This window comes from Strigops habroptila, chromosome 15 (genome assembly GCF_004027225.2).
Source record: "Strigops habroptila isolate Jane chromosome 15, bStrHab1.2.pri, whole genome shotgun sequence".
Classification (NCBI taxonomy): domain Eukaryota; kingdom Metazoa; phylum Chordata; class Aves; order Psittaciformes; family Psittacidae; genus Strigops; species Strigops habroptila.
In genome coordinates this window covers 9,518,073-9,543,599 of record NC_044291.2, presented here as the reverse complement: position 1 = coordinate 9,543,599, position 25,527 = coordinate 9,518,073, and the positions used below count along the sequence as shown (strand labels likewise).

The following is a 25,527-nucleotide window of genomic DNA, read 5'->3' as shown; positions in this document are numbered from 1 at the left end:
AGAGGGTCCTGAAGAGAGGAAACAACTTGAACATACCTGTGGAATGAAAGGAAAACCTGAAAAGCCTTCTTATCACAGGCTTTCTTCCTCAAAGGCTTCATGTTCTGCAGATACCCTTTGGCTGGGGTAGAGTTAATTTTCTTTACAGAAGCTAGTGTGGGGTGTTGTTTTGGATTCGTACCGCAGTGTTGATCATACAGGGACATTTCAGTTACTGCTGAGCAGTGCTTACACAGAATCAAGACCTTTCCTGCTCCTTACATGGGGCAGGCTGAGGGTGTACACAGAGTTGCAGGGGATACAAGTGGGACAATGACCCAGACTGACCCAAGGAATATCCCAGACCATATGGCATCATACTTAGCATATAAAGCTGGGGAAGCGGGGGACATTGGCAGTGGTGGCATGTGTCTTCCCAAGTCACTGTTATGCGTGATGGAGCCCTGCTGACCTGGAGAAAGCTGAACTCCTGCCTGACCATGGGAAGTGGTGAATGAATTCCTTCGTTTGCTTTGCTTGTGTTTTTTGCTTTACCTGTGAAACTGTCTTTATCTCAACCCATGAGTTTTCTTACTCTGATTCTCTACACCATCCCACCAGTGGGGAGTGAGTAACAGGCTGTGTGGGACTTGGTTGCTGGCTGGGGTTAAACCAGGACAAACTTGCTTTACAACAAGCTTCCAAACCATTGACAAATTTACTGGAAGTTGCCAGTTGAGAAATATTGACTTTGTATAATTATTCAGCAGGGCTTTTTTTTAATGGCCTGCCTCAGGTTCTTCATTCACTGCAGTAGGAATTTACTTGTTATAGACCCACTAATATTTGGAAAGGAAAAAAAAACAGGAACTTTATAGTAGCAAATGTTTTTTGATTCATTTTCCATCATTTCTTTTTTCTTGTAAAAGAGAAAAGAGTTTCAAAATGAGTTCAGTGTGAGCAAGTAACACCAAAATCAGGGTAAGGAATTGTTTATGCATGTGGTATTCAGGATAGATAAATCTGGATGATTTCCTGTTTCAGAGCTAGATGTCTTGCTGTCTGCTCTCATTGTTTTAAGCATAACTCATTCGCAACATTACCACTGAAGAGCAGAGGTAGATCTATGGCATTTCATAAAATTCAACAGCAGAGCCTGTGACTGCTCTCGTTGTGACATGTGGTTATTCCCTGAGTATGTGTGATGCTGCCATTGCCATCAGAGGGTCTGTGTTTATTCTGCCATGATTTTACTGATTGCACTGCCTCGAAAGTGTAAGGGAAGTTTAACCTAGACCACCGCTGAAGATGAACCAGGTTGTTTCTTTGCTTTTTGCCCTCATCTCATTGCTTGAGACCCTGTATTCTGAATTTGAACAGTGTTTCTCTTGCCATTACTATGGGTAGGAAGAAAATAATCACAGTTACGCTCTGCAGGAACTTGCAGTGCCAAGAGAGGTTAAAAATCCATGTGGTCTGGGGTGTATGCAGAAAGCATGAGTATAACCATCTTTCTGATGGTTATAGTTCTTGGGTCTACAGACTATGCTTTAATATGTCTCCTCCTTTCTGCTATCGCTCTGTAAGTCTTCAGTGATTCAACTGAAATAAGTGGAAATATTGGAGTAAAGCTGGTGTGAGCAGGACCAGTCAAGTCTGTTGTTTATTGCACTTACTGTTTCAGAAAAGTCATGCTAGGAGGAAGTCATGAAGGATTTAAGAGTCCATCTCATGCATTTCAATAGGACTTAGGCTTTAGAGTGATGGGGCTCAACTCACCCCAGAAATGTCACACTTATGGTCAGGTCTCTCCCTGTTCTGCCACAGTCTCCTTCCCCAATGCTAAGAGGAGACCCAAGAGAGGTAAGAAGCTTTGCAAGGAAGACGTAATCTTGATAAAAATGTGCTGAACACTTGACCAAACCTTGCATTTCTCATCTCAACCTGCTGTTGCTGGCACCAAGACCCTACCCAGGAGTCCCTGAAAGAAGTTATGGAATTATGCCTTATATTAACGAGTTTCCACTGTTCTCAGAGTGTAGTGGTGATGTTCACATATGACTCATGACTGGGGGAGCTCTGGTCACTGTCCTTACATGATGCACATTCTGATTTCTCTTGGTTTTCTGCACCAGGATGAGGAGGAGATGGAGGAAGCCACCAATCAAAAGCTCGCCCTGCAAAAGGCCAAAGAGGTGGCAGAAGTCAGCCCCATGTCTGCAGCCAACATCTCCATAGCTGCGTAAGCATGACTTTGATACTTGGGAACTTTACCGTTCGGTTTCAGTTTTTCAGTGTCAGTATGTGTCTGTTCAACTGGAGCATCCCATAGTCTTCTGTGAGCCCTTTTATATCTCTGTTACTGACAGGGTTTTATGTGGACTGAATACTTCAGAGCTGATTGTTTAACCATGAATTTAATTCAGTATTTAAGTTTGTTTTTCTTTCTAATGCCTCATCTTTTGCCCTGCTATAAATTACTTCATTTTTAGATGATTTTTTTAAACTGTCCTAGGATAGATTTCACCAGGTGAAATATTAACAAATCCATTCACTTTGGATTTGTAATTACGAGAGGTACGTTGCACATAATTATTTTTCAATGATCTCTGCTGTGAGAATTTAAGCGTTAAGGCATCGTCCTAAATATCAGACTGAAAAATATGCTTGAATGCTCTTTTTGCTGTTTGAAAGAGAGCCGGGTTGAATAAAATCACTTATGTGAACAGTCACTGGTTTTTAGAGAGAAACATCAATTTGCGTTTTCAGACTCAGGCTTTTCTGCATGGATGTGGACATGAGCACGGACTCTGTGATACCAGAATCCTTAAAAAATATTGACTTGGGGACCACTTTTTCGTATATATGGATCTAAACTGACGTGAAAAAATTTCTATGTAGGTGGAAATACTTGTCCCAGATGTTGCTGAGGTCAGTACAGAGTTCTGCCTGTGTGGAATTATGGGCTCGTGTTTGATACATGCCTACCTTGCATGGATTTACTGAGAGCTATGTTCTTCTTAAGGGTTCATTTAATTCTTCTGGAATTTGAACATCAGGACAACCAGCATCAAAAACATTAGGTCATGCCTCAGATTTTACTGAGAGCTGCTGAAATTTTCCAGATCCCTTTTGCAGGGGAGACCTCCAAAGGCTGGAGAAGCTCAAGCATAGAAAAAGACATTTCCTGTTCAATTTTATTGCAAAGTATCTGAAATGCAGTAAGATCCCTGTTTGTTCCATCAGGGTAAATCTCTTGAGACCTTTGTTACTGGGAGTTTAATTCCCTTTGTCAAAGACAATAGGCCAAATGAAGCCAGTTCATCGTATGTGAAGGAAAAGAATATTATTAATTTGGCTATTTTATTCCTCTTACCATTTTATGTTGTCATTACTGCTTTAATCAGCTTCTATTTATTCTGTGTCTGTTTGTTGGGTTTAAATATGATCCTTTTCTTACAATGATTTCCTGTCTAGTCTTGAAAAGAAGTCAAATGAGGATATTTGCTCTTGTTCTTTGATGAATTTCCTGGTACTGTTATTTTAAAATGCAAGATGATGATGCTTATTTTCTTCCTTTATTAATCAAAAGCATGTGAAGATTTCTTATACAGCAGAAAATGGAGCTAAGATTTTACACCACATGTTTAGTTGCTTTAAAATAACCTTATTCCATGATTTTTCACCAGGCTTTCACCTGGTTTTCAATATCACAGGGCCAGATTTGTGACCACAATCAAAAGTGAGTACAAAATTGTGGATTTCTGCTTATTTTGCCTCAAATTGTATCTGCCCAGACCCCTACCTGCTACAGGCAGGTAATTAGGCTTTACAAGTGAGCACATCTGAAAGTGCAGTCGGTTGCTTTCACATCTACTAACCACAGCAGCATCGTGCATGCTCTATGGGAACCATCATCTAACAGCCACTGTGTGACTTCTCCTTTTCTCTGCCTTAGTGCCAGTGAGGTGCTTCCAAGTCCACTCCCAAAGCTTGCAGGGCTTTAGTCTGGAAAACATGTGTGTTAAGGACTATATGTTGATGACCAAATGGATGATGACATAGAGGAGAAGTTAGGTGTTTTGTGAGGCAGAAATAGGTGTATGGATGGATTGCTGGCTCATGATACAAAAGATATTTAATGAATGCATGCCAAAGCAATTTGCTTAATACATAAATACATCCACAGTGAACTCCAAAGTGTCTTAGCAGCTACAGCTTTCAGGCTTGCAGTACCTATCCCTTAGATCCAGAATAGTAGGGTTGATGACGGGACCCATGGTTGGCAGCCAGGTGTACCCTGTTACTTCATTTCTTATGCTCTTAAGCTGCACAGTGGTCCTGAAGATGAAGTAAATGCCATGTTGATGGCAAGACTTGTTAGGTCAAGCCTCTGATGCAATTCAGAGCTGGACATGCCAAGCATGCAAAAGTGCTGGGCATTCTTTCAACAGGATTTTTGGTGTATGGAAATACCACCACAAAAAGCAAACATATGTAGAACTTGAGCACCCTACAGTGGGTGGTGAGCAGGGGCTGGGAAATCTGGGACTGAGCTACCAAAGATGTGCTGCAAAGATGGGTCTACCCTATCAGTTTATATTGTTATTTTCTCCTAAGGAATCATTTTTCAGTTTTATAACTTGATTTTATTTTCATAACATATGAAAATGAATTTCTGTAACAACAGGCATCAACAGCATGGATCGATGTTCTGAAAGCATCAGTATTTTCTCTACCTGCATCAATCAAAACAGGTCTCTTGGGTGTTAGCAGAGGGCACCATGAGTTGCATTTCCTTAGTCATAATGTTCATGTTCCTGGTGTGCTTGTCCTCCCACAGAGGTGATAAAGCCGTCCTGGGGCTGAGTCTGGTGGAAAGTCATATCGGTCATTCTGCCTTCTCACCGATGAGGTGCTGTGCTTGCTGTTTTGCTTCTTTCCCTTGTCAGTCCTACACCAAGGACTGAGAGTCTGTATCTTCCCCTAAGCCTCCATCCAGGCCATTCCATACTCTGTAGTGTTGTATCTGCTCCTACACCTCTGGCATTTTTCTTGTGCAACTGCATTTTGCACCCATGGTTTGTATGCTCCCGTGCCTGCAGTTTATCTCCACCAGTTCTTCTGCTCTCCTTTGCCATTCAAGCCTCTTTTCATAACTGACCTCCAGCAAATGTTCAGTTAATTGCATCAGTCGCAAAATGTCATTTCCTAGGCATAAGAAACTGGTTGCTTATTTAGCATGTCAGCCTGCTTGGAGCATCTGAAGAGGAACCTTCACCTGCAATAGGCTGCTGCCTGAGCCACGAATTGTCTTGTGGTTGATAGATGGTGAAGCTCTATGGTGTCATAGGGATCTGTTTTAATAATATACTCATTATTATGGGTGGCATTGAGATGTCATCTATCTTGCAGCTGAGTCCAAGTGCTTTATTACAATGTTCTACCTGCACTTGGTTTGTAGCTCTCACTTCATCAATCTCTCAGGATTTCTATGGTTTGTCTTCTGCTTCTCCAAAGGGACTCAACATGAACAGATTTGTCTGACTGCAATTTGTTTTTTCACCTGGTGAACTCTATCCTTGGGCCTTTTTGTTTTGTGTTTTTTCAGGATTAAAACCTAGGCTGGTACGTTGTTTCCTTCCTTGTTGTAATGTTTGGTTAAAACCAGAGTATCTGTTTAATGTGTGTTCTTACATTTTAATTTGAGCCCATTGTTTCATTCTTATTTTTGTGATTTGTTTTGTTTTCTGTTTAGCATTTTCCTTGCTTTGTTGTCTCTGGAGGTGAGTTTCTGGGTTTGTTCAGTTTGCTCAACATTGTCTTCAAGACCCTCTGTTCTGTACAGCATTTAAACCTCCTCAGCCTCCTGAACTCAGCAACTGCAGATGGACAGGTCCTTAGAGCAAGCCATTGGTGCAGCTTCCTTGGTGGCCAGAATGGAGGAGGGGGGAAAAGGGGGCCAATTACACAGGCAGTGGATGTGCAAACCACTTTGCAATGCTGATGAAAAGGTGCTAGTGGAAGGGAGAGCCATCAGGCTCATTTCCATGGTAACACAAAGACCCCAGTATAAGCACGGTCTTTCTGTATTTGCTGAACCCAAAGCCTGAACTTCCCATGTTTGGGTTCCTCATCCACCTTTTCTATTCCAGCCAGAGATGCACCAATGGCACGTACAAAAGGGGCTGCAATAAGCACACCCAGCCCAGCATGGACCAGCAGACCAACTGGAGAGGACACGGGCTGCAGCTCACCTGGCACCCAGAGCCCATGTAGTTTCCAATAGCCTCTTCAGATTTTCTTGGGAAAAGCCTTAAAACAAGAATCACAACAGCTAGCAACTGCTAAACTTGTAGGAACCATTTGTAAGTCATTTTCCCGAGGTCATGCTGAGTGAAACTGGTTCGTTTCTTATGGGTTCCTTTTTAATTCCATGTGGTAATGGGTTACAGTCATAGCCAGACCCAAGGAAAGTATGTAAGTATGGATGTAGGGTGTGAGTTCCGAATGGGAGGAGAACTTCCCAGATGTGGTGGAAGAAGCTTTGTTGACAGTGGCAGAGACAGTTTGTGCACTGTGGGCACTAGACTTAGACACGTTCTATAGGATTGCCCACTACTGTTTTCCAAAGTTACCCGTGCTTCCCAGGAAAACCTTCCAGCCTCTAAAGACCTTTTCCTCTCTCCAGGCTCTGGCTGGTTTCTGCTGGTCCCTCACGTGGTTATTCAAAGCAGTTTATATTTTAGTTGCACACCCACAGATAGATACTGCCTGTTAATGTGAGCAAGTTGACTACTCACTAGCAAAGTGCCAAGAGCAACCAAGGTGGCACATCATTTCACAATGACCTCTGAGTTGTCTGTCCCTTTTGTACAGGTCTGGGGATAAAGGGGTGGTGGTGGTGGGGAGTTGCTCTGTTTCTCCAGGACATTTTCCATCTCAGAGGTTCCATATTTTCCTTCTGTCTTGGGAATACTGTGGTCTGTTTCCAAATCCCTGCTGGGCCGTCGGTACCCAACAGGACCCAGCAAGAAGTGTGCCTGAACACATGGCCCATAAAACATCCTGTGCTGGGTGATATGTAGACTAGGAGAGGTGTTCTTTTTCTCTTGCTGGCTTGTGATTTCTTCCCTCTATTTCCCCCCATGACGTGTGTTGATGTGTGAGGTATTGTGATTCCTCCTGTTAGTTTACCTTTTTGCCCTTGCTGTCAGTGTAACGGTGACTCAGCTACACCTAAAGAGACTCTCATGTACTCTGTCCCTCATGGATGGTAAGTAGAACTGAGCAAAGCTCAAGTACTTGTGTCATTTTGATTTGGAAAAGGAGGCTGTCTGTGCTTTGTGACTTTACACCCTGCAGTTGAGCAGAAATCTAGTCAAACTTTTGGTTTCAAAAGAGCAAACTCCAGCAGTGGGAGCAGAGGAGTGAACCTGGAGTGCTGCAGGACTTGCATAATGTAGGCTGGCCAGGTTACAAGGATACTTGGCAGGATCCAAGCATGGCCTTCATCCTGCACTGCACCAAACAAGGCAGGGATAGATGCAAAAGTTCATTCAAGCCTCCTGCGAAGGGATGCTAAGATCCTGCTTTCAGCAATTCAAAGCCAGATTTCCACAGGTATTGCACAGTGTTGGTGCTGACTTGCAGGTAAACTAGGGCAGCCCAGTACATTCTCCTCCATCATGAGTTTTACACCTGTTTTGCCCAAGTAATTTCTTACCTACTCGTGACACATTCATGCATTCAAGGGTTTGTTCTGTGCATGGTTTAGCTAATAAACTGGGAGTTCAACATCCAGCCAGAGAGTAAAGGGGTCCCCAGTTGGAGCAACCTGGAAACAATAATTTTCTTGGCAAGCAAGCAGGACGTGCCAACTCCACTTTGAGTCCTGCTCCCGCTTCATTTGGCACTATACAAATGCAGAAATAGTAAAATTTAGACAAAATATTTTACCTGACTGTTCGGCAGATTATTTGCTCCAAGCAAAACTTTAATGATGCCTTTCATAATTTCCCTTATATTCATTCCAGGTTTCTTGACTTTTGGATCGTTGTATTATAGCCTTTACCTAGGCCAAGATTTCTGTTCAGAATAATTCATGGATTTTAAGTAAATGCATATTTAAAACTACTTATAAGATATCTGAAGAATGTTAGATTTAAAATGAACCTTCTGGTTTGCTAGTATTGGTCGTGAACAGATTAAAACCTTCATGGAAGCAGGAGGTAAAATGCTGCAAGGGAAAAGGCAAATTCAGGAGGTGAAGGGATTTTATTTCCAGCCTTGGGGTGGGTTCTCTGGATGATGTAAATTTATAAAGAATATTTCTTATAACAATGCAAAAATTAGCACCTCAAGCCAAGATCTGTCAAGATATTTAGAATCCTGTTTTTCAGTAGATTCCCTGCCAAAGGAAAAATAAACTCTTTTTCAGTGCAATCCGGTGATTTCCATATTTAGAACCCCCCACGTGTAAGGGTGTTTATACAAACACTGGATGGAGGAGAATCTACAGAATTTCTTGTGAACTGAAACAATCTCCTTTCAACCATTCTATGATTCTATGTGTCAGGCCCTGCCTAAGCTGCTGCAAACCTATGGGATTTAGGCACAGTGAGCTGTATTTGGACAGTCTGAGTTCAGGTATGTCCCCATGCCTGTCAGAAGTAGGTGCCTCTTAAGAGCAAATCCAGGGCAGAGTCCAAGGAGAAGCAGCCTGTCTCCAGCTGCTGGGGCTCAGGTGGATTTGGATTCTCTGGACATGCCCCAGGTTCCTCCCTCCAGCCCATGCTTTTCTCTGTGCTAAGGCTTCTTCCTCGTGTCACAGAGACAGAGTGGGAATTAGCATCCTGCTCACACTTGGAAATAATGATTTGCAGCACAGCTGTAATAGCAACCACCACCTGTTTCTACAAGGACCTCTACCCTGAGGTCCTAAAGATGACTTCTACGGAGGACTTGGATTGTGTGAGTATAGCACATGGAGGCATAAAGTCCTAATATCATTGTGTGGCTTTTGGTTCACCTTTTAATTTTTTTCCCCCTTTTGGTTCTGTTTTTGATTCTTTGGTTGTTTCCCTGTTAACTAGAAGGTGGTGTGTCTGTGGCTTCCACACTTTCTGAAGCTTGCCTGGTTTCCTACCAAGATGCACGCTGCAGTCTGCATTCGATAGGACACAGCCTGTATGAGTCTCCTCCCGATGTCTTTTATGGTTTCTCTGCTCTTCTTTATTTTTATTTCTTTTTTCTTTTTGTTTTCTCACTTTTTGTTTTCTTTGTTTGTTTTGTTTTTGCATGTGCAGTTTTGTAAAGCAAACTCGAGGTACTGTATCTCGCAGCTCGTCAGTCTCCAGCGTAAATTCACCGTGAGTTGCTCTCTGTTACAATATTCAGTACATGGATTTCTATCTCTATATTTATAAACCTCCCTCTTTCCCCTTCTCCTGATGCCTTCACTTCCCCCCTTGTTTTTCCCAAAAATCATTCCCATCATTGTGGAAAGCCTCCAGACCAACATACAGTGGAAGGACTGGAAGGTGTGCGACATTGCCATATAATGCTTGTGATTTGATTGTGAGCAACTCTGTAGTGTTTTGAACATTGACTGTGATTTTTCCTCCCTTCCTTCATTTTTCTCTCATCCCCTTAATTGTTTTCCTTTGTTTATTCCTTAACTATTTTCCCCTCTTCTCCTGTCTGCCCTCATTTGATGGTTTGTCTTGTTCTCACTTGTATTTTTGTCCTCTGTGTTTATTATGTACTGGGCTGATGGCTTTGATGTTCCACCAGTGTTTGCACTTATGGTTCAATAGGAGAATGGGGGCCCACCATGATTGTACTCTTCAAATGATAGCTTGAGAAGGATTATAAAAGAAACTTCTGGAAATGGGGCCCAAGTGAGACCAAATTGGAAAACTCTCCATAAGCATCCTTGGGAAACTTATGAGAGCTCTGGTTATGCCTGTGCTCTCTGACCTCGAGCTGGAGCTTAAAGCTAGAGATATAGTAAAAACGAGGCACCCAGCAAACTCCTATGTACCCGTGGTTGAGCGAACACAGTGATAGACCTTCCATTCACTCTATCCCCTTCCTAACAAACAAATCGTGCTGGCTTTGCTGTAAATCGTGGGTGTGCTTTGACACCGATGCAGGTTTGTAGAAAATGTCATTGCTCCTGCTGACTAATAAAACAAAACTCATCATCAGCTTCTCATCAACCCATCTCAGTGTCTTGGCTTTGGGTTATACCTTTACCATTTGATGTTATCTTTCTTCTTTAATGCTTTTGAAGACAAGTAAGTGCAATTCAAACACATGTGGGTTTGTCTTACGTGCACCATAGCAGCTACCAAAGGCACGGTGAAGCAAAAGGTGTTCTCCACCAGCTTCCTGACATCTTCCTTTTTCCCAGGGTGTTTTGGGGGTCCTTATCTACTGGTGGATCTTAGACATGTTTGTATTAAAAATATGTTGATATGATGTGTGAGCTTTGCTTCTGGTGACCAAGACTGAACTTTTTTAACTAGCAAAAGTAGGTGTGACTTGTCTGTGCTAAGGTCTGAGATGTCACACAGTTGGGACAGTGAAAATTTAGGGGAATAAACTAGATTAAGGCAGCTTTTGGCTCATTTCTTCCAGTGTATTTATTGGCTGCAGGGTGTCTTGACAGGCAGAAAGGTGCAGAGGGGGGTCTGCTGCCCTTTATTTCCCTCTGACCCTGCCCTACCCTGGCAGGAGGAAGGTGATGGTTAAAGGTGGTGATGGAGGAGAAGTGCTGCCGAGCTGCTTCCTCCCCAACACTGGAATTCACTCCAGTAGAAGTTGCACCAAACTGGTCGGAGGCAATGTTTGCCCAATAAGAAATGAAGCCTTGTAAGAATGAAGAATCTGGCTCCTTTTCCAAACTTCCATGGACAGAGCTGCCTTTTAAGAACATGAAATCAAACCACAGGTACTAAAATCCCCTTGGAAGGAGGATTTGCCTGCATCTGGAGGCATTTGCCATTGAGGTCTGTTGCTAACTCCCCACCAGCAATAAAGACAGTATAATAGAGGCTTTTTTTGCTGATATGACTCACATCTGGTCTTTGAACAGAGTGAATTTTTACTGCAAAAGCTGTAACTGAGGATTCTTCTCCTCTTTAACATTTCTATGCACCGTCTGGGCAGTAATTTGTAATTTCCTATGCAAACCAGGGCTGGTTTTGACAGATGAGCTGAGTATGCATTCTCTTCTCTGCGGGTATCTAAAGAGCATTTCTCATTTCAATACCTCCTGTTTAATTAAATATATCACTGTACCCCATTACAATGTGCAATGTATAAAAGTACCAGCCATCACAGAGCAGCAGTAGAAGTCCCCTGCAGTGTAAAGGCATCTGAAGTTCTTGTTTACTCAGTATAAATGTAATGGTTAGAAATGTGGGGTTTTATTTTCAATTCAAATAGACAAACTGGAACAACTCCTCTTAGGGCCATGCAGGTGCTATGGACTCCCATTCCCTGGGTGAATATTAGCATAGGTTCAGGATGCCTTTATACCAATTTGTTTCTACCCACGGGGAGTGCTATTGCTGTAATTATACTGAATAGATAAGTGGTGTGATTTTTGGGCACAGATGGAAGTTGAACAGTTTTGCTGACTGAAAAGAGCTTGTAAAAGGTGCAAAAATATCCTCATTCCTTTTTCTCCCTTGGGTTGCTCAAACAGCAGAAAATACTTTGGGCCTTGAATATCAGTAAGAACCAGGATCTGCAAAGCCATGGTCATCTGTTTTGAAAGAACAAAGCTTACTCAGAAATCTTTTGAGACATAAAGGGTTGGGTTTTATTCCCCTATTATTTGCGTATTAAAAATATTAATAATTCTATATTAGTAAGAAACTAAAGACAAAATATCAGAGCTAGTTTCTTTGAATAATCAAGGTGAAGTCTTGTGCTAATTCCAGCCTTTTGAGCTATAAGATCTACAATACAAGCAATGCAAGCAGTACAAAATACATGTTTAATTCACTGAGGAGAGGTAATTAAATACAGATCTGCTCTATTTCTTCAAGAAGATCAGCAGTTATCTAAGATACATGCTGAAATTGGTGACTAATTTGTATGTACATAGGGGATGACACACAGCTAAGTGAATAATTATGTTATATTTTTCCAGTAGTAGGTATTTAAGAGTTATAGAATGTTGAATTTTCATACAAATCCATATATTGCAGTTGTTGATGAAATCAAAGTGTAACTTGAGGTAACTCTAGTAACTTGAGGTTTTCTTTGCATTGATGTTTGTTATTATTTCTAATGGGATCCAGAGGTGTCAGTCATTGCTTGGACATGAAACTTGACATGTTCTTAAGGCATTTTCTAGAAAGATAAATAAAGCAAATCCCAGTATTTCACAAGTGGAGGATTTTTGTTTCCAGAAGTGCTCAACACCAGCATTGGCCACAGATTATCTTTTTTGCCAGAACAAAACTTGGCTTTCTTTGAGCTGCTCTTTCTTTCCCGCCCAAACCATCACAGCAGGTCTGTACTGCATCCACCCAGCTGTAGACAAACTGATAGCAGGCAGAGGGAAATGAAAAAGCTTCGATATCTTCTACCAGGATGAATATGTCATTCGCCATCCAAGAACCCAAATTGTTCTTGATCTCTATCGGCTGCTGCTGTATATTCACTGTCTGGGCCTATCTGCTTCATTTCCATCCTCATCATGCACAAAAGGGGGTTGTGACTTCATTCCCTGATATGTTTTGTCCTGGGTTTTTATAAAAGTCTGGAGCTCATGGTGGGACCATTACAGAGTGGTGGTGACCCCTACAGAGTCTGGTCTGGGCCATTGCTGCTTATTTGACAGGCTGGGAAAATTGGGGCTGTTCAGCCTGGAAAAGAGAAGCTGCGTGGAGACCTCAGAGCAGCTTCCAGTGTCTGAAGGGGGCTACAAGGATGCTGGAGTGGGACTCTTCATCAGGGACTGTAGTGATAGGACAAGGGGTGATGGGTTCAAACTGAAACAGGGGAGATTGAGATGAGCTCTTAGGCAGAAGTTCTTTCCTGTGAGGGTGCTGAGGCGCTGGCACAGGGTGCCCAGAGAAGCTGTGGCTGCCCCATCCCTGGCAGCATTCAAGGCCAGGTTGGACACAGGGGCTTGGAGCAACCTGCTCTAGTGGAAGGTGTCCCTGCCCATGGCAGGGGGTTGGAACTGGATGAGCTTTAAGGTCTCTTCCAACACAAACCATTCTATGATATGATTCTATGATTTGTCAGAATGTCTTCTGGAGAGCATAGCTTGAACACTTCAGAGGCAAAAAACAAAGTAAATGTAATTTGACTGGATTTTAGGAGAACATCATGGTTCCACATATTTAACCTTGGTGTGCTTTTTGTTAAATTGGGCCATAGTGATGTGGCTTTTAACTTTCATATTTTTGTTTTACTTTTAACTCTCTCTGTTAAAGAGTCCGTTATTTATTGCTGAGGATGCAATTATTTGATCACAATTCATAGCTGCAATATTAAGGAAGTCGTGAGGTCTGAAAAGGGATCTTGTGACTAATGATAGAAATGTAGCTTGAGTCAGATTAGATAATTTCTGGCATTTTCTTAAGATTAGAATGTGCATAAAACCATCTGGGGTAAGTATGTGATGTCCTATTATGAAAAACAATTAGGAAATTTTTCTTATTAGAGGCATAGAGAACAGCATGCAGGGTGGTGAGTTATGGTTAAGTGAAATTACTCTGTTATGAAAAAACTCAAGCTGAAAGCAGTAGAACTTTTGCTACTATACCATAGGAAGCTTTGGCTTGGATAGCTTCTCATCACTTCAGAGCTGTACAAAAACAAGTGGCTCAGCTGTCTGCAAACTCTAAGCAGCAGCATATAATGATTTCTGCTGCTCTTAGGAGATGGTGGCCATGCCACCTCATCAGAGTGGTAGCAAAGTGCTAGATCTTTCCTGAGCTTTGTTATGATACACACCCTGGAAACCTTCTGGCTCTGTCTTTCTAGCCAAAGGCCCCAGCCAAAGGGCTTGTAGTGTATCATGCGTGACATGCGCTCAGTGGCTCCTGAAGGACCTTCGGCAGTGCTCAGCAGTGTCCCACTCTGGCATGTCAGCTGCTTCTGCTGAAACCTGTGGTCAGCAAATCCTGCATCTGCAGTTCTCCAAATTTCTAAAAGAGCAGGTAGAGGGAGTAGAAATTCAATCTGAGGATGATAATACTGAAAAAAGTACCAAAATGTTGCATTTTGATGCATGTTTCATGGCTCTAAGATAAAAGAGGGTAGATTTAGGTTAGATATAACAAAGAAGTTCTTCCCTGTGAGGGTGCTGAGGCGCTGGCACAGGGTGCCCAGAGAAGCTGTGGCTGCCCCATCCATGGCAGTGTTCAAGGCCAGGTTGGACACAGGGGCTTGGAGCAACCTGCTCTAGTGGAAGGTGTCCCTGCCTGTGGCAGGGGTTGGAACTGGGTGAGCTTTAAGGTCCTTTCCAACGCAAATCAGGTTGTGATTCTATGATTTAGTGAACTTTCTCAATCTAAGAAGTTGGTATCTGTTTGAAAGGCATTTCAGATTTCAGTAGCAAGTTTCTGAACATAACGGTGTGATATACAGCCAGCATTATCTTAGGCTTACACCATGTTCAAAATCTAGAGTTTCTAGCTAATAGACATTAAGAGAAATATTATGAAAGAATATTTTTTTTTTCTGAGAAACTTCATAAGAAATTCTGATATGTACAGAACCAAATTCAAGGATAATATTGGAGGAGACTGGGCAGTGGTTTCTGCAGCAGTTCTTGGTGGTGGCATTTCTGATGCACACCATTGCACCAGCTTGGTGGCATAGCACAGTACATATCCCAGGAGAGCTCAGGTGGGACATGGAGCTCATAAAGAAGAGAAGGTGCCAAAGCATCCAAGCAGCAATTCCTGGGGTTACTGGCAAAGCAAATTTAAACACTAGTGATGAGTTCATCTGAAAAACTGTTATCAAACCAAACAGAGATAAACCATTCTGCTTTGTGCATGCCTGCCCCAAACTAAAATGCTACATTGTATTTTCCAAATGGAAAATTGAAACGTGGAGAGAGCTTCTCCCAGTTTATGAACAGAAAATATGATTTTAGAGGAAAGGTTTTTTTGCATCTCATTTTTTGTTGAAACTGTATTTTAGCAAGAAAATCCCTTTCATCTGTAATCAGAAAATATTCTTTCATGCCCACAATCTAAAATGTAGGTATTTTTAACATCAAATTATGATGTTCAGAGTCAGCTTTCATTATTTACTAAAGCAAAATTTGAAGGATTGCGTTTATGTAGCTGATTAAACCAGTAGTTCTGGGAAGCAAAGTGCCATTAACTGAAGCAACGCTTTAAAAGGCTATGATAACAACATCTTTACTTATTAAGGAATACCCTAAGATTAGAATATGACTAAAAATATGCTTTCCTTTCTTGAACAATCTACACAGTGACTGGTTGCATTTTTTTAAGACCAACATTAGTCACTGATTCATTAATATGAATTTTATTTGATTCTACATGAGTCGTATGGTTTTATTTATAGCCCCAGGCAGGAATGGTTTGACTACTGGCTTCTTAATCTAAGCAGAAGCAGTGGAGCTACTCAAAGAAGCACATTAGCAGTAATATCTAATACAGCATTTCAAGCCTAGAGTACCTGAAAACTGAGTAGGTGGCCAGTAGCCTTCAAAGAGTTCCAAATATTCACTAGATAGAAAATAGGGATAGGAAGTAATCATAATTTGAATTATCATTCATCTTTGTACTACGTCTGTAGATCAGAAGTGATTATTTCTTAATAGATTCAGAAGGATTTTAAGACGCAAGCAATGAACAGGATTTCAGATAAGGAGTTGGCTTCATAATTGGATAGTTTTCTGGAAAAAATACTTGTTATCACAGAGGCTCATTTTTTATCAGTTTGTGGATAAGCTGTGCTGCAGCTTATCATGCTTGTACTGGAGACGGTTTATGTCTGCCCCAGTTCATGCAGGGCCAATAATTATCTGGACCTAACACTGGAGGAGGCAGAGGAAATGATTTTGCCCTGTCTGTTTTTCCATCTCTTCTGCAATATTTCGCGTTGTGTGCATAGACACCGTATCCTCACGGATAGGTAGTTGTAATGAAACCAGGTTTTGTTTCAAAGTGACATCCTGTTGGGCCGTAGATCACTTCAAAAGCTCTTCTCTGGAAAGAGCTACAGCAGAGCAATAAGAGAGGAGAAGCTGTCACATATGGCCATGTCCAGTTGTAGTGAGAACTTGTAGAAAGCAAGAGTCAGATTTAGTTGGACAAGGAGATAACACATTCTTTCCATTTGCTGCTGCTTTGGCTCCCAAAATCCTGAAACACTGTCCCCAGAGGGACCAACCTGCTCCATTGCTTTACTTCCATTTCCTGCAGCAGACTTTATGTGCAATGTCACTTGCTCCTGATGTTCTTGGCTGGTTTGAATAGGATAATGAGCTTGCAGGCAGGCTGCACATTCTCCTGATAGTATTTTTGCTGCGCTTCAGATATTTTCTGATTTACTCCTTTTTTTGGTGTCTTTTCACATAGAAAGCAGAAAGGATGAAGGCATTACTTCTGAACCTCCTGCTCTTCGACTTGTCAGTAGCCAAAGCAGTGGGTGGCTATGTGTTGTATCTTTTGGCAATCACCTCTGCTACTTGTGTCAACGTTAAGGATGCATTTCATTTCTGGATGCTGAGAAATTCGAGTCTATAATGTCAGTGTCTGTTTTAAGGAAGGGATTTTGGCAAAATAGGTTTTGTTAATATGAGCATTACTTGGTTGCTCCAGTTTCTCAGTGGTGTGTGTACCTGTCAGCACCTTTCAGTTCATCATGAGTGAAGTACAGCGGAAGCTTTAGCACCTCAGAGATAATTTAAAGGCTGATTAATGTTCTTGGCATAACTGAAACACAACTAAAACCCCTCCTGAAATGATACATCTTGTGTCAGAGCTAGCAGATTCTGAGTGTCTCCTCCGCACTGTGATGAGTACCATCCTTGCATCCTCAGCCTTCCTCCTCACCACATTCAGGCTGATTTAGGAGATTTTCTTTTATATCTTGGCTTTGATAGGCTCAGTACAGGCACTTATGGAAAGGCTGTGTCCAGAAAAGTTGCCTGATGGCTTATTGTGTGTTTTACTGTGGAGAGTCTCTGCAGGGAGGCTGGGCCTTTGCATGGTGCTGTCCCATGGAAATAGAGCACAGGGGATGGGGAGCAGGCAGTTGTGCTCTTCTCTCTGCTCTTCGTTTGTAGATCAACTGAAGGCTTCAGTCAGCAGAAGGGCAGTTTCCCAGCTTTAAATTGTTATTCCTAGGTACTGCTTCAGTGTTGACAGCTCACTCTGGCTGTTCAAAGCACAAACCAGAAGCTGGTCCCCACCCCAAGGACTTTCTTTATGAAGTGAGAAATGTCCTCTAAGAACAAAATGCATATGGTGGCTTGTGCCAAGGCAGCACTTGGGCATGCACATACCTGTCTCTAAGCTGTCTTGTTTCCCTGAGCCTGTGTGCTAAAGAGGAAGTTCATTTTTCAGCCCAGTTTGTTTAAGCAGCACTAAATCCGGAGCACTGCAGAGCAAGGCACCCATCCATCCTGGAGGATGCACAGGACATCCTGGGATGCCCATCCCAGGCAGCTTCAACTCTCTGTGCCCATCTCTGCTGACCACGGAGGGCTGCAAATGCAGCTCTTCATGGGAAATCCTTGCACGGGGCAGCAGGTCTGGGCAGTCAGAGGCTTTGCATGTTACTCATTAGTTCCTTCCAAACCCAAGTAAATCTGCTGTTGAGTGATAACATGATGATCTTTCATAATGTAGAAACAAAAAGAAATGGCAAGTTATTGCCTGCTACGATAAGGCTGTTCAGTTTTGTCAGGGGTCACTAGGACAGCTTGGGGAGTGCTCTTCCCTAGTGATGGGTTTGTTCTCCCTTTGATGCGTGATATTTGGTGTGTGGGGCTCTAAGCTATGTCCTCAGTACTTTCTGGTATAATTTACATTTAGAACTGTGATTTTTGTCACCAGTTCTTATGCTGTGGTGTAAATGGGGCACTCAGCTTCTGGAAAATTAGTCCAGAATGTGCTTCTTGAGAACAGGGAATGTAGATTTGTGGGTTTGGTGGTTAGCTCTGTGATTTCTGGCTTACATGAGATGCCTTCACACCTGCCTGGATGCCCTCATCCCATCTGCAGAGAGCGGTTAGGTAGGTTTTTGCCTCTTTAGCAGAGCCAAGCAGCAGCACCTTCGGTAAAGAAGTGATCCCCCAGCAGTGCTCCGAGATGTGAAGCCTTTCTGACAGCTCCCACTGTGCTTACATGAGTGCTGCTTCCCTCGGGGTCTGTGCACAGTGACAGACCCTGACAGTCCAAATCAGCACATACACGCACAGGAGCTGCTTTCTTCTATTGTCAGGGGAGCCCACAAAGTGCGTCAGGAAAATGCATCTGCCTCCTTTGTGGGGTGTGTGTTAAGTGCCAGAGCCCCACGCGGCCCCTCCGGCTGCAGAGCTCAGACTCATGTGTGGCAAAGGGAGACAACAGAGCAGGCTGGTGGAAGGAGAATGATTTTCCTGTCTTTGTTAGAGGAAGTTTCATTAAGGAAGAAAATGGGTGCTGGTCCTCCATCCAGCTAAATCCAGAACTCCACCCTGGAAGCCAATGGGTTTACTTTGGTTTTATGCAAAAGCAGAATTTGACTTGCAGTCTTTAGGAGGAAAGCAAAACAGCCTTCCCTGCCTGTGTCAGCTTAGGGAGGTGACCCATTTGCATGTGGCGGTCAGAAACCAAGAGCTGTGCTGAGGCATCAAAGCATTAAGGCAATGCCAATGGAGGTATCTTCAGCATAATAGGTGGCAGACGAAAAAAAAGCTAGTCTCTCCATAAAGGTGTTAAAGGGATAAAGGTGCTCTCATCATGTCTGCACCTATGTGTGACTCTCCCCATTCCTGGGGTCTTTTCACAATACACAGAACAGCTCAGAGGCAGATTTCACTTCTCCTTGCTCTTCCCGTCAATCTAATTTCTCTTGTTCACTGATGATTTGCTCATCCAGATGTTTCCAGGTGGGGACAGAGGTGCTGTTAATTGTGGGAAGCCTCATGGGCTGTTTCAAAGCGCTGGCTGTGCTGTATGACTTGTGTGCAGAGACTTTAACCCTTCAGACTGTACCTGAGGCTTCCAAAAGGGATGGCCTTGTTTTAGAAGCCAAGAGAACTCCTTTCCAGAGGGCTTGTTCCATAGTGCTTAACGCGTGTGGGGGCAAACTAACACTGATGATCCTGCTGGCTTTCCCTGCTCATGTTCTCTGCCAGCCATTTTCTCTCCATTCCTGTAATTTCTTTGGCTCAACCCTCTAATCCCTCGTCTCAGCTGAAAAATTCCTCTTATATTTTTGGTTGCTTTTTAGGGAATGAGTTCAAAGTTGGATACTAACTTTCCACCTTCCTCCCCTCCTCAGCAAGCAGCAGAACTCCTCCAAATCCAAATCTGTTTGGGAGCAGAGGACCAGCCAGATCCGGATGCACAATTTCCGAGCCAGCTGCGAGGCACTGTACAATGAGCTGGATCCAGAGGAGCGGGTGCGTTATGCCACCACCCTTCACATCAGGCCAGACATGAAGACTCATTTGGATCGGCCGCTGGTGGTAGAGCCAAGGAGCGAAGGGAGGAACAACATCAGCAAGCTGAGTCCTGTGGATGTACAGGAGGTGGAGCAGACCAAAGTCAGCTCCAGTGATGGGGCAGAAGCTCCACGAAAGCACCACCGACACCGGGATAAGGACAAACTGGGAGAGCAAGAGAAGGGTGATGTGACCAAGGATGACAATGGGGAATCTGGTGTCAATAATAAGGAGGAGCGGCACAGGCAGCACCGGAGCCGCAGCAAGGAGGTGGAAGGGGGAAGTAAGGAAGGGAAAAGTGATCGGAACCGGGGTCCGGAAGGGGGAAAGAGGCACCATCGCCGCGGTTCGGTGGAAGAAGGTGGTGAGAAGGAGCACCGCAGGCACCGGCCTCACCGGCACTCTGCTGAACGGCAAGGCAAGGAAGGCAATGGGACAATCAATGGGGCCAGGAGCGAGCGGCGTTCCCGACACCGGGGAGGGTCGAGGTCTGGGAACCGGGAAGGGGAGCCCGGGTCCAAGGGCGAGAACGGAGAAGAGCCTCACAGACGGCACAGGTTCAGGAACAGGGCGCTGTCAACCTACGATTCGGTGGAGAAGGAGAACGGGGAGAAGGAGGGGGAGGCTGGTGAGAAGGAGCACCGGAACCATCAGCCCAAGTAAGTGAGTGCTGCGCGGTTGAACTCATCCCCAGGACAGCTCAGGGGCCACGAGATCAAGGCCATAATTCAGGGAATTACTTATTCCCCTTCTCATGGTGTTCCCTGCTGTTCTCACACCCACACCAGCTACCACCACAACCTGCAGTTCTGTTTTGCTTAAATCAGTAATGCCAGAGGCTCCCAAAGGTGGTTTTGGTCCATGATGGACCATAGAATAGCTCAGGTTTATGTAAAGAGATATCCTTGATGTAAATACCATCAGACTCTCTAAGACATAACATGGAACAGAGAGTTTCAAGGAAGTTTCTCTGGGACACATATTTAAATAGCATCCAGTCTTCCTTATAGTCCTTTGGTTCTCTTTTTGCTTTTTTATGATGAGCCTGTCAGCTGCATCACCAGTTGTTACAGCATGTGGCTTCTTTCATTAAGAACACCAATGTACCCCATTTGGTTTAATTCTTATGTAAGTCAAGTGAGAAAAATAGTACTCGTGAAGCATTTAGAGTAGTTAATAAAGAACGATAGATTGCCTTTTCAGCTTTATTAGTCTGGTGGAAAAGAAATTTCACTGGGATCCTTTAGAATAGAGTTCATGTCACCATAGAGAGCTGTGAGTGGCACTGAGATAATAATTTTCCTGTCTGTATTATCCTCCTTTCAGATGGATTTCAAAACACTTTGCATACTGTTTAGTTTGATCATGTGCACAAGCTCAGTTTTCTCCTCGCTGAAATAGAACTGCTGCTGCAGAAGAATGCAGAAGCTGTTTAGCTGCATAAAGCAACATTACAGAGGGGTTTAGGACTGGGAAAGAGAGTCACCATATTTAAAATAAGGTCTCAGGAGAACATTAAGCAGCAGAATGTCAGAATTCATTCAGGCCAGCTGATGCTGGAAAGCTAATGTCATTGTTACATTCAAGTGCTATCCAGTCCTTCCTTATGAGCCTTGGTTCTGAGTCCCATCAAACTGAATAAAGTGATGCTCAGTGGCATGGTTCCTCCTAATGTTTGCTCAGAGGAACAGGTCACATACCGTGCTATCAGTAGGTTTTCCTGCAGCCTGTGACTTTCCTGCAAAGGACTTCCATGGAGAAAATAGTCTATACAACCTAGCAAGAGGTGCAGAACCAGGGTGCGTACGGTCTCTGACTCCTTCTTGGGCCCTATCCAATAAAACCTGCTTTTTTACCTTAGGGAGAATAAGTGTGAGATCGAGGCTAGTGGAAGTGTGAGTGTCCCTGTGCACACCCTTCCCAGCACCTACCTGCAGAAGGTGCCGGAGCAGCCGGAAGATGCTGACAACCAGAAGAATGTGACACGGATGATTCAGCCACCGCTGGATAAAACCACCACTGTGAACATCCCTGTCACCATCACTGCCCCGCCAGGGGAAACCACTGTCATACCAAGTGAGTGCCTTTGTCCCCTTGCTTTTTGCTAGGAAGTTGTCAGGAAAGAGCTGTCTTTCCAAGGAGCTATCAGCACATGATGGGTGATGGGGATCTCCTGGTCATCCTTGCAATAGGTGGATAGGAGAATTTGTTGCTATAGGCTCTACAATTCATGCAGCCTGCAGGAACCCAAAAGGGGTTCCTGGGTCACCTGGTGGTTCTGGAAAAGACCACATAAGCTTCCCTTGAGATGGCTCACCCACAGCACACCCATGTATCTTTACATGAGAGAAGGAGCAAGAAAAACAATAAAATGTAGTAACTGAGAGCTGTGCAGCAAAGTAAGCAACTTCTGCAGCAGACCTTGTGAGCACAGGAGTAGGTCCTCTGCTTTATTGCCTTCCTCTGCTACGATGCTGCAAGCTCCTACTCCAGCAGTGCTGTTTTACGGTTCCTCTGGTGTCCCAGAGGCCTGATGGGCCACAGACCCCTCAGACAAGGGCAGGGGAAGCAGTGGCATTGCATTCAAGGCCACAGGCCAAATTCATGCTTCTTGGTGTATTAGCTGAGCCCACTGTGGAGCAGCAGGTCTTTCATGGCTGCACAGCTATCACAGCATCCATCGGGTGACCCTGCTGCTTTGGGTTCCTGCAGGCTGTGTAATTTTAGAGCTTCTTGCAATCCTCTGCATCTCAGTTTCAGCAGATCCACCCTCATCTGTCCTTCTCCAGAGCTCTGTGCATTGGGTCCATCAGCGTGGATCTGCCCTGTTTTACAGATGGTCCCAAGACCACTGTACCCATGGTCTGCACTGGAAACACCTGGCCGCCAGCCCATTCTGACCAGGTTGTGGCTCATCCCTGGCAGTGTAGGCACAGCCTGGGAAGTCTTGAGAGCTGGGAGTGCCAAGGAGGATTGCAGTGTGAGGTCTAAGAGGTCCACATTAGATAGCAGGCTGTCAGGACTCTGCTTTCCAAGAGGCACAGCCAAAAGCTGGTGGCTTCTCTATGTGCTTTTTAACCGTGTTGTCAGCCACACACAACTGGTCTTCCCCACCCGCCCCCATCCTTATTTCTTCTTTTTCTTAAATGATAATTTTAATATATTGCAATACTGACTCTCTGTCAATCACAATTTATCAGTCTCTCTCTTTCCTGGCCATTTCCTTGGTATCTGGCTTCAGATACAATAAGGAGTTTATTGAACATGTCACTCACACACGATGAGGTGTCATTTTGTTGCAAAATAAAACAAAAAGTTATAAGACCCTGCACCTAACACATTATAAGCGGGTGAGGGTTTTTGGATTCCAAGTCCTGTGAATTAATAGACAAGTCAGTATCTGCCTAAGAAGAATTTGCAGCATAAAATGTTTCCAGTTCATATATTGGAAATTAAGCAAATTATCCTATAAACCCACAGCAAGTAAACTTATGATGGAAATTAGAGAATGCATTTCTAACCTTTGGATGTGAGATTCAGAACTATCATCTAGAAGGGGTTCATGTAATGAAAAACCTGATGTGAGATGGAGCTCGACACCTTTATACATGGGGAGCTCTGCCAAAACTATGGGGGGCACTATGCAGGCACAGGGCTAAGGGGCCCAAGAAATCCCTTCCACGTCTTTTCCTAATGCTGGGAAGTTCAGCATTTAACCCCAAAATTATTGAAGCTCATCTAAGAATTTGCTCTTCTACACATTCAAAAGCCAATCATGCTGCTGATCTGTGGGAGAAGATATGGGATTATGAACTTAGTTCAACTCACTGTCTTTTTTCTTTCCAAGGATCCCTAGCTGCTCCTCTCTCCCTAATAATTTATGATATTTGGAATGGGATTTCCATCCCCAGTTTGGCAGCTCTTGTATGAATAAGTATAAAGTTTCTTTGTTTGTCTGCACTGGGCATCTTCATTTCCTGGCCATTTCTGATCTATTGCTCATCAGTGCAGCAGTTAAGGAGGATAATTGCAGTGTATATCAAGGCGTAGTAAATAGCGGTGGTGATAATCAAATGATTGTTCATCACATTTAATCAACATCTTTAAAGGATGTTTGCTCTCCCAGCTGCACTGTTTGCATATCCAGCTGTTGCAGGCAGCCTGCTATGTGAAGATACATTTTTAACTCTCTGGTTTCTGTTTCCTTAAATTCATATTTCAGTGAACAATGTTGAATTTGAAAGTAAAACGGAGGAGAAGAAAGACGTCGATGACTTGACGAAAAATGGGCCTAAACCAATCTTGCCTTACAGTTCCATGTTTATCCTAAGTCCTACAAATCCGTAAGTACTCTGACACCGTAATACCACTTATGGGTTACGGGTACTTCAGGCGTGGGTATTCAGAGCAATAACATCAGCTTGATCTTCATCTCTGCCAGTCAAACACATTGGGAAATGAAATAAAATCTTATGGAGGCTGCAGACTGGTTGCTGCTTTTCAGCTGGGATTTTCTGGGGGGATATATTGGTAGGACAAGGAAGAGATGCTGCTTTAGGCAGACCCGTCCTAACTGCCCTGCTGATGGTCAGGTGGGCTGTTATTTGCTTAGTTGTATCACTATAAAGAGTGGGAACATTGACTATCACTTGGAGAAACATTACCAGGAGAAGCAGGTTGAGGGCCTTTTTTTGATGTCAGCAAATTCCTGCAGGTTCCTCAGCTGGAATTCGTGCTCTTACTGTACTAGGACCCTCACATCTCTGAAAACCTTCAACTTCTGGGAAAACGTGAATATTTTGCATTTGCCAAGGCTGAGAGTACCGCTCATGGGATCTGTTGGGATTACAGCATTTCTTCCGCTTCAGGCATCTGTACCTCATGGGGAGCTTGGTACTCAAAGCCTGTAAATACTGATTATGTCACTCTGAAGGCTGCAGGACTAGACAAGAGCAGCAGGGGTTGTAATAATTGTAGCATGAAGGCCTGTGAGTCATTTTAAGCAGTAACTTGGGGCAACGGAGGGCTTTGAAACTTCTGCCAACCCAGAGATCTGCTAGGGGCAGATGCAATTGTTTCTTTCCAGCTCAGACAGACTTGTTGCATATCTTTGACATTGGTGTCTAAGGTTGTTGTCGTGGTTTGAGCCCAGCCGGTAACTCAGAACCACACAGCCGCTCGCTCACTCCCCCCCCCCCCCCTTCTTCCTCCCCCCGCTCCCGGAGGGATGGGGAGGAGAATGGGAAGAATGTAACTCCCACGGGTTGAGATAAGAGCAGTCCCGCAACTAAGGTATAACACAGAACCACTACTGCTACCACCAATGATAATAACGATTAGTGAAATAACAAGGGGAGAGGATACAATTGCTCACCACCCGCCGACCGATACCCAGCCCGACCCGAGCAGTGATCTGGGCCTTCCGGGTAACTCCCCCCGGTTTATATACTGGGCATGACGTGCTGTGGTATGGAATACCCCTTTGGCTAGTTTGGGTCAGGTGTCCTGTCTCTGCTTCCTCCCGGCTTCCCCTCCTCCCTGGCAAAGCATGAGACTGAGAAAGTCCTTGGTTGGAATAAACATTACTTAGCAACAACTAAAAACATCGGTGTTATCAGCGTTGTTCCCAGGCTGAAAGTTAAAAAACACAGCACTGCACCAGCTACTAAGCAGGAGAAAAATGACTGCTATAGCTGAACCCAGGACAGTATCCACCCCTTATTCCATACCATTCACGTCATGCTCAGATCCCACATCTCTCAGCACACCATCACCCCTGTCCCATATATACACATATATATACACCCACACCCACACACAGAGAAAGATATCGTTCCCTAGTCCATGGACCAATCCCTGTAAAATTGCTGAACTCA

General features: G+C 43.8%; 1 protein-coding gene across 19 annotated transcripts in view; it reads left to right on the top strand.

Annotated features, from left to right (window-relative positions):
- CACNA1B (calcium voltage-gated channel subunit alpha1 B) overlaps positions 1 to 25,527 on the top strand; it is a 310,494-nt gene that overhangs the window by 200,086 nt on the left and 84,881 nt on the right. For 13 of the 19 annotated variants that reach the window (XM_030507166.1, XM_030507161.1, XM_030507169.1 and 10 more), the window contains 5 exons: positions 2,115 to 2,221; positions 9,288 to 9,350; positions 19,489 to 20,310; positions 21,513 to 21,727; positions 23,874 to 23,994. In XM_030507166.1, the coding sequence (XP_030363026.1) occupies positions 2,115 to 2,221; positions 9,288 to 9,350; positions 19,489 to 20,310; positions 21,513 to 21,727; positions 23,874 to 23,994 (1,328 nt within the window). The remainder of the gene's footprint in view (positions 1 to 2,114; positions 2,222 to 9,287; positions 9,351 to 19,488; positions 20,311 to 21,512; positions 21,728 to 23,873; positions 23,995 to 25,527) is intronic. The other 6 variants (XM_030507165.1, XM_030507163.1, XM_030507164.1 and 3 more) reach the window with 1 other exon arrangement.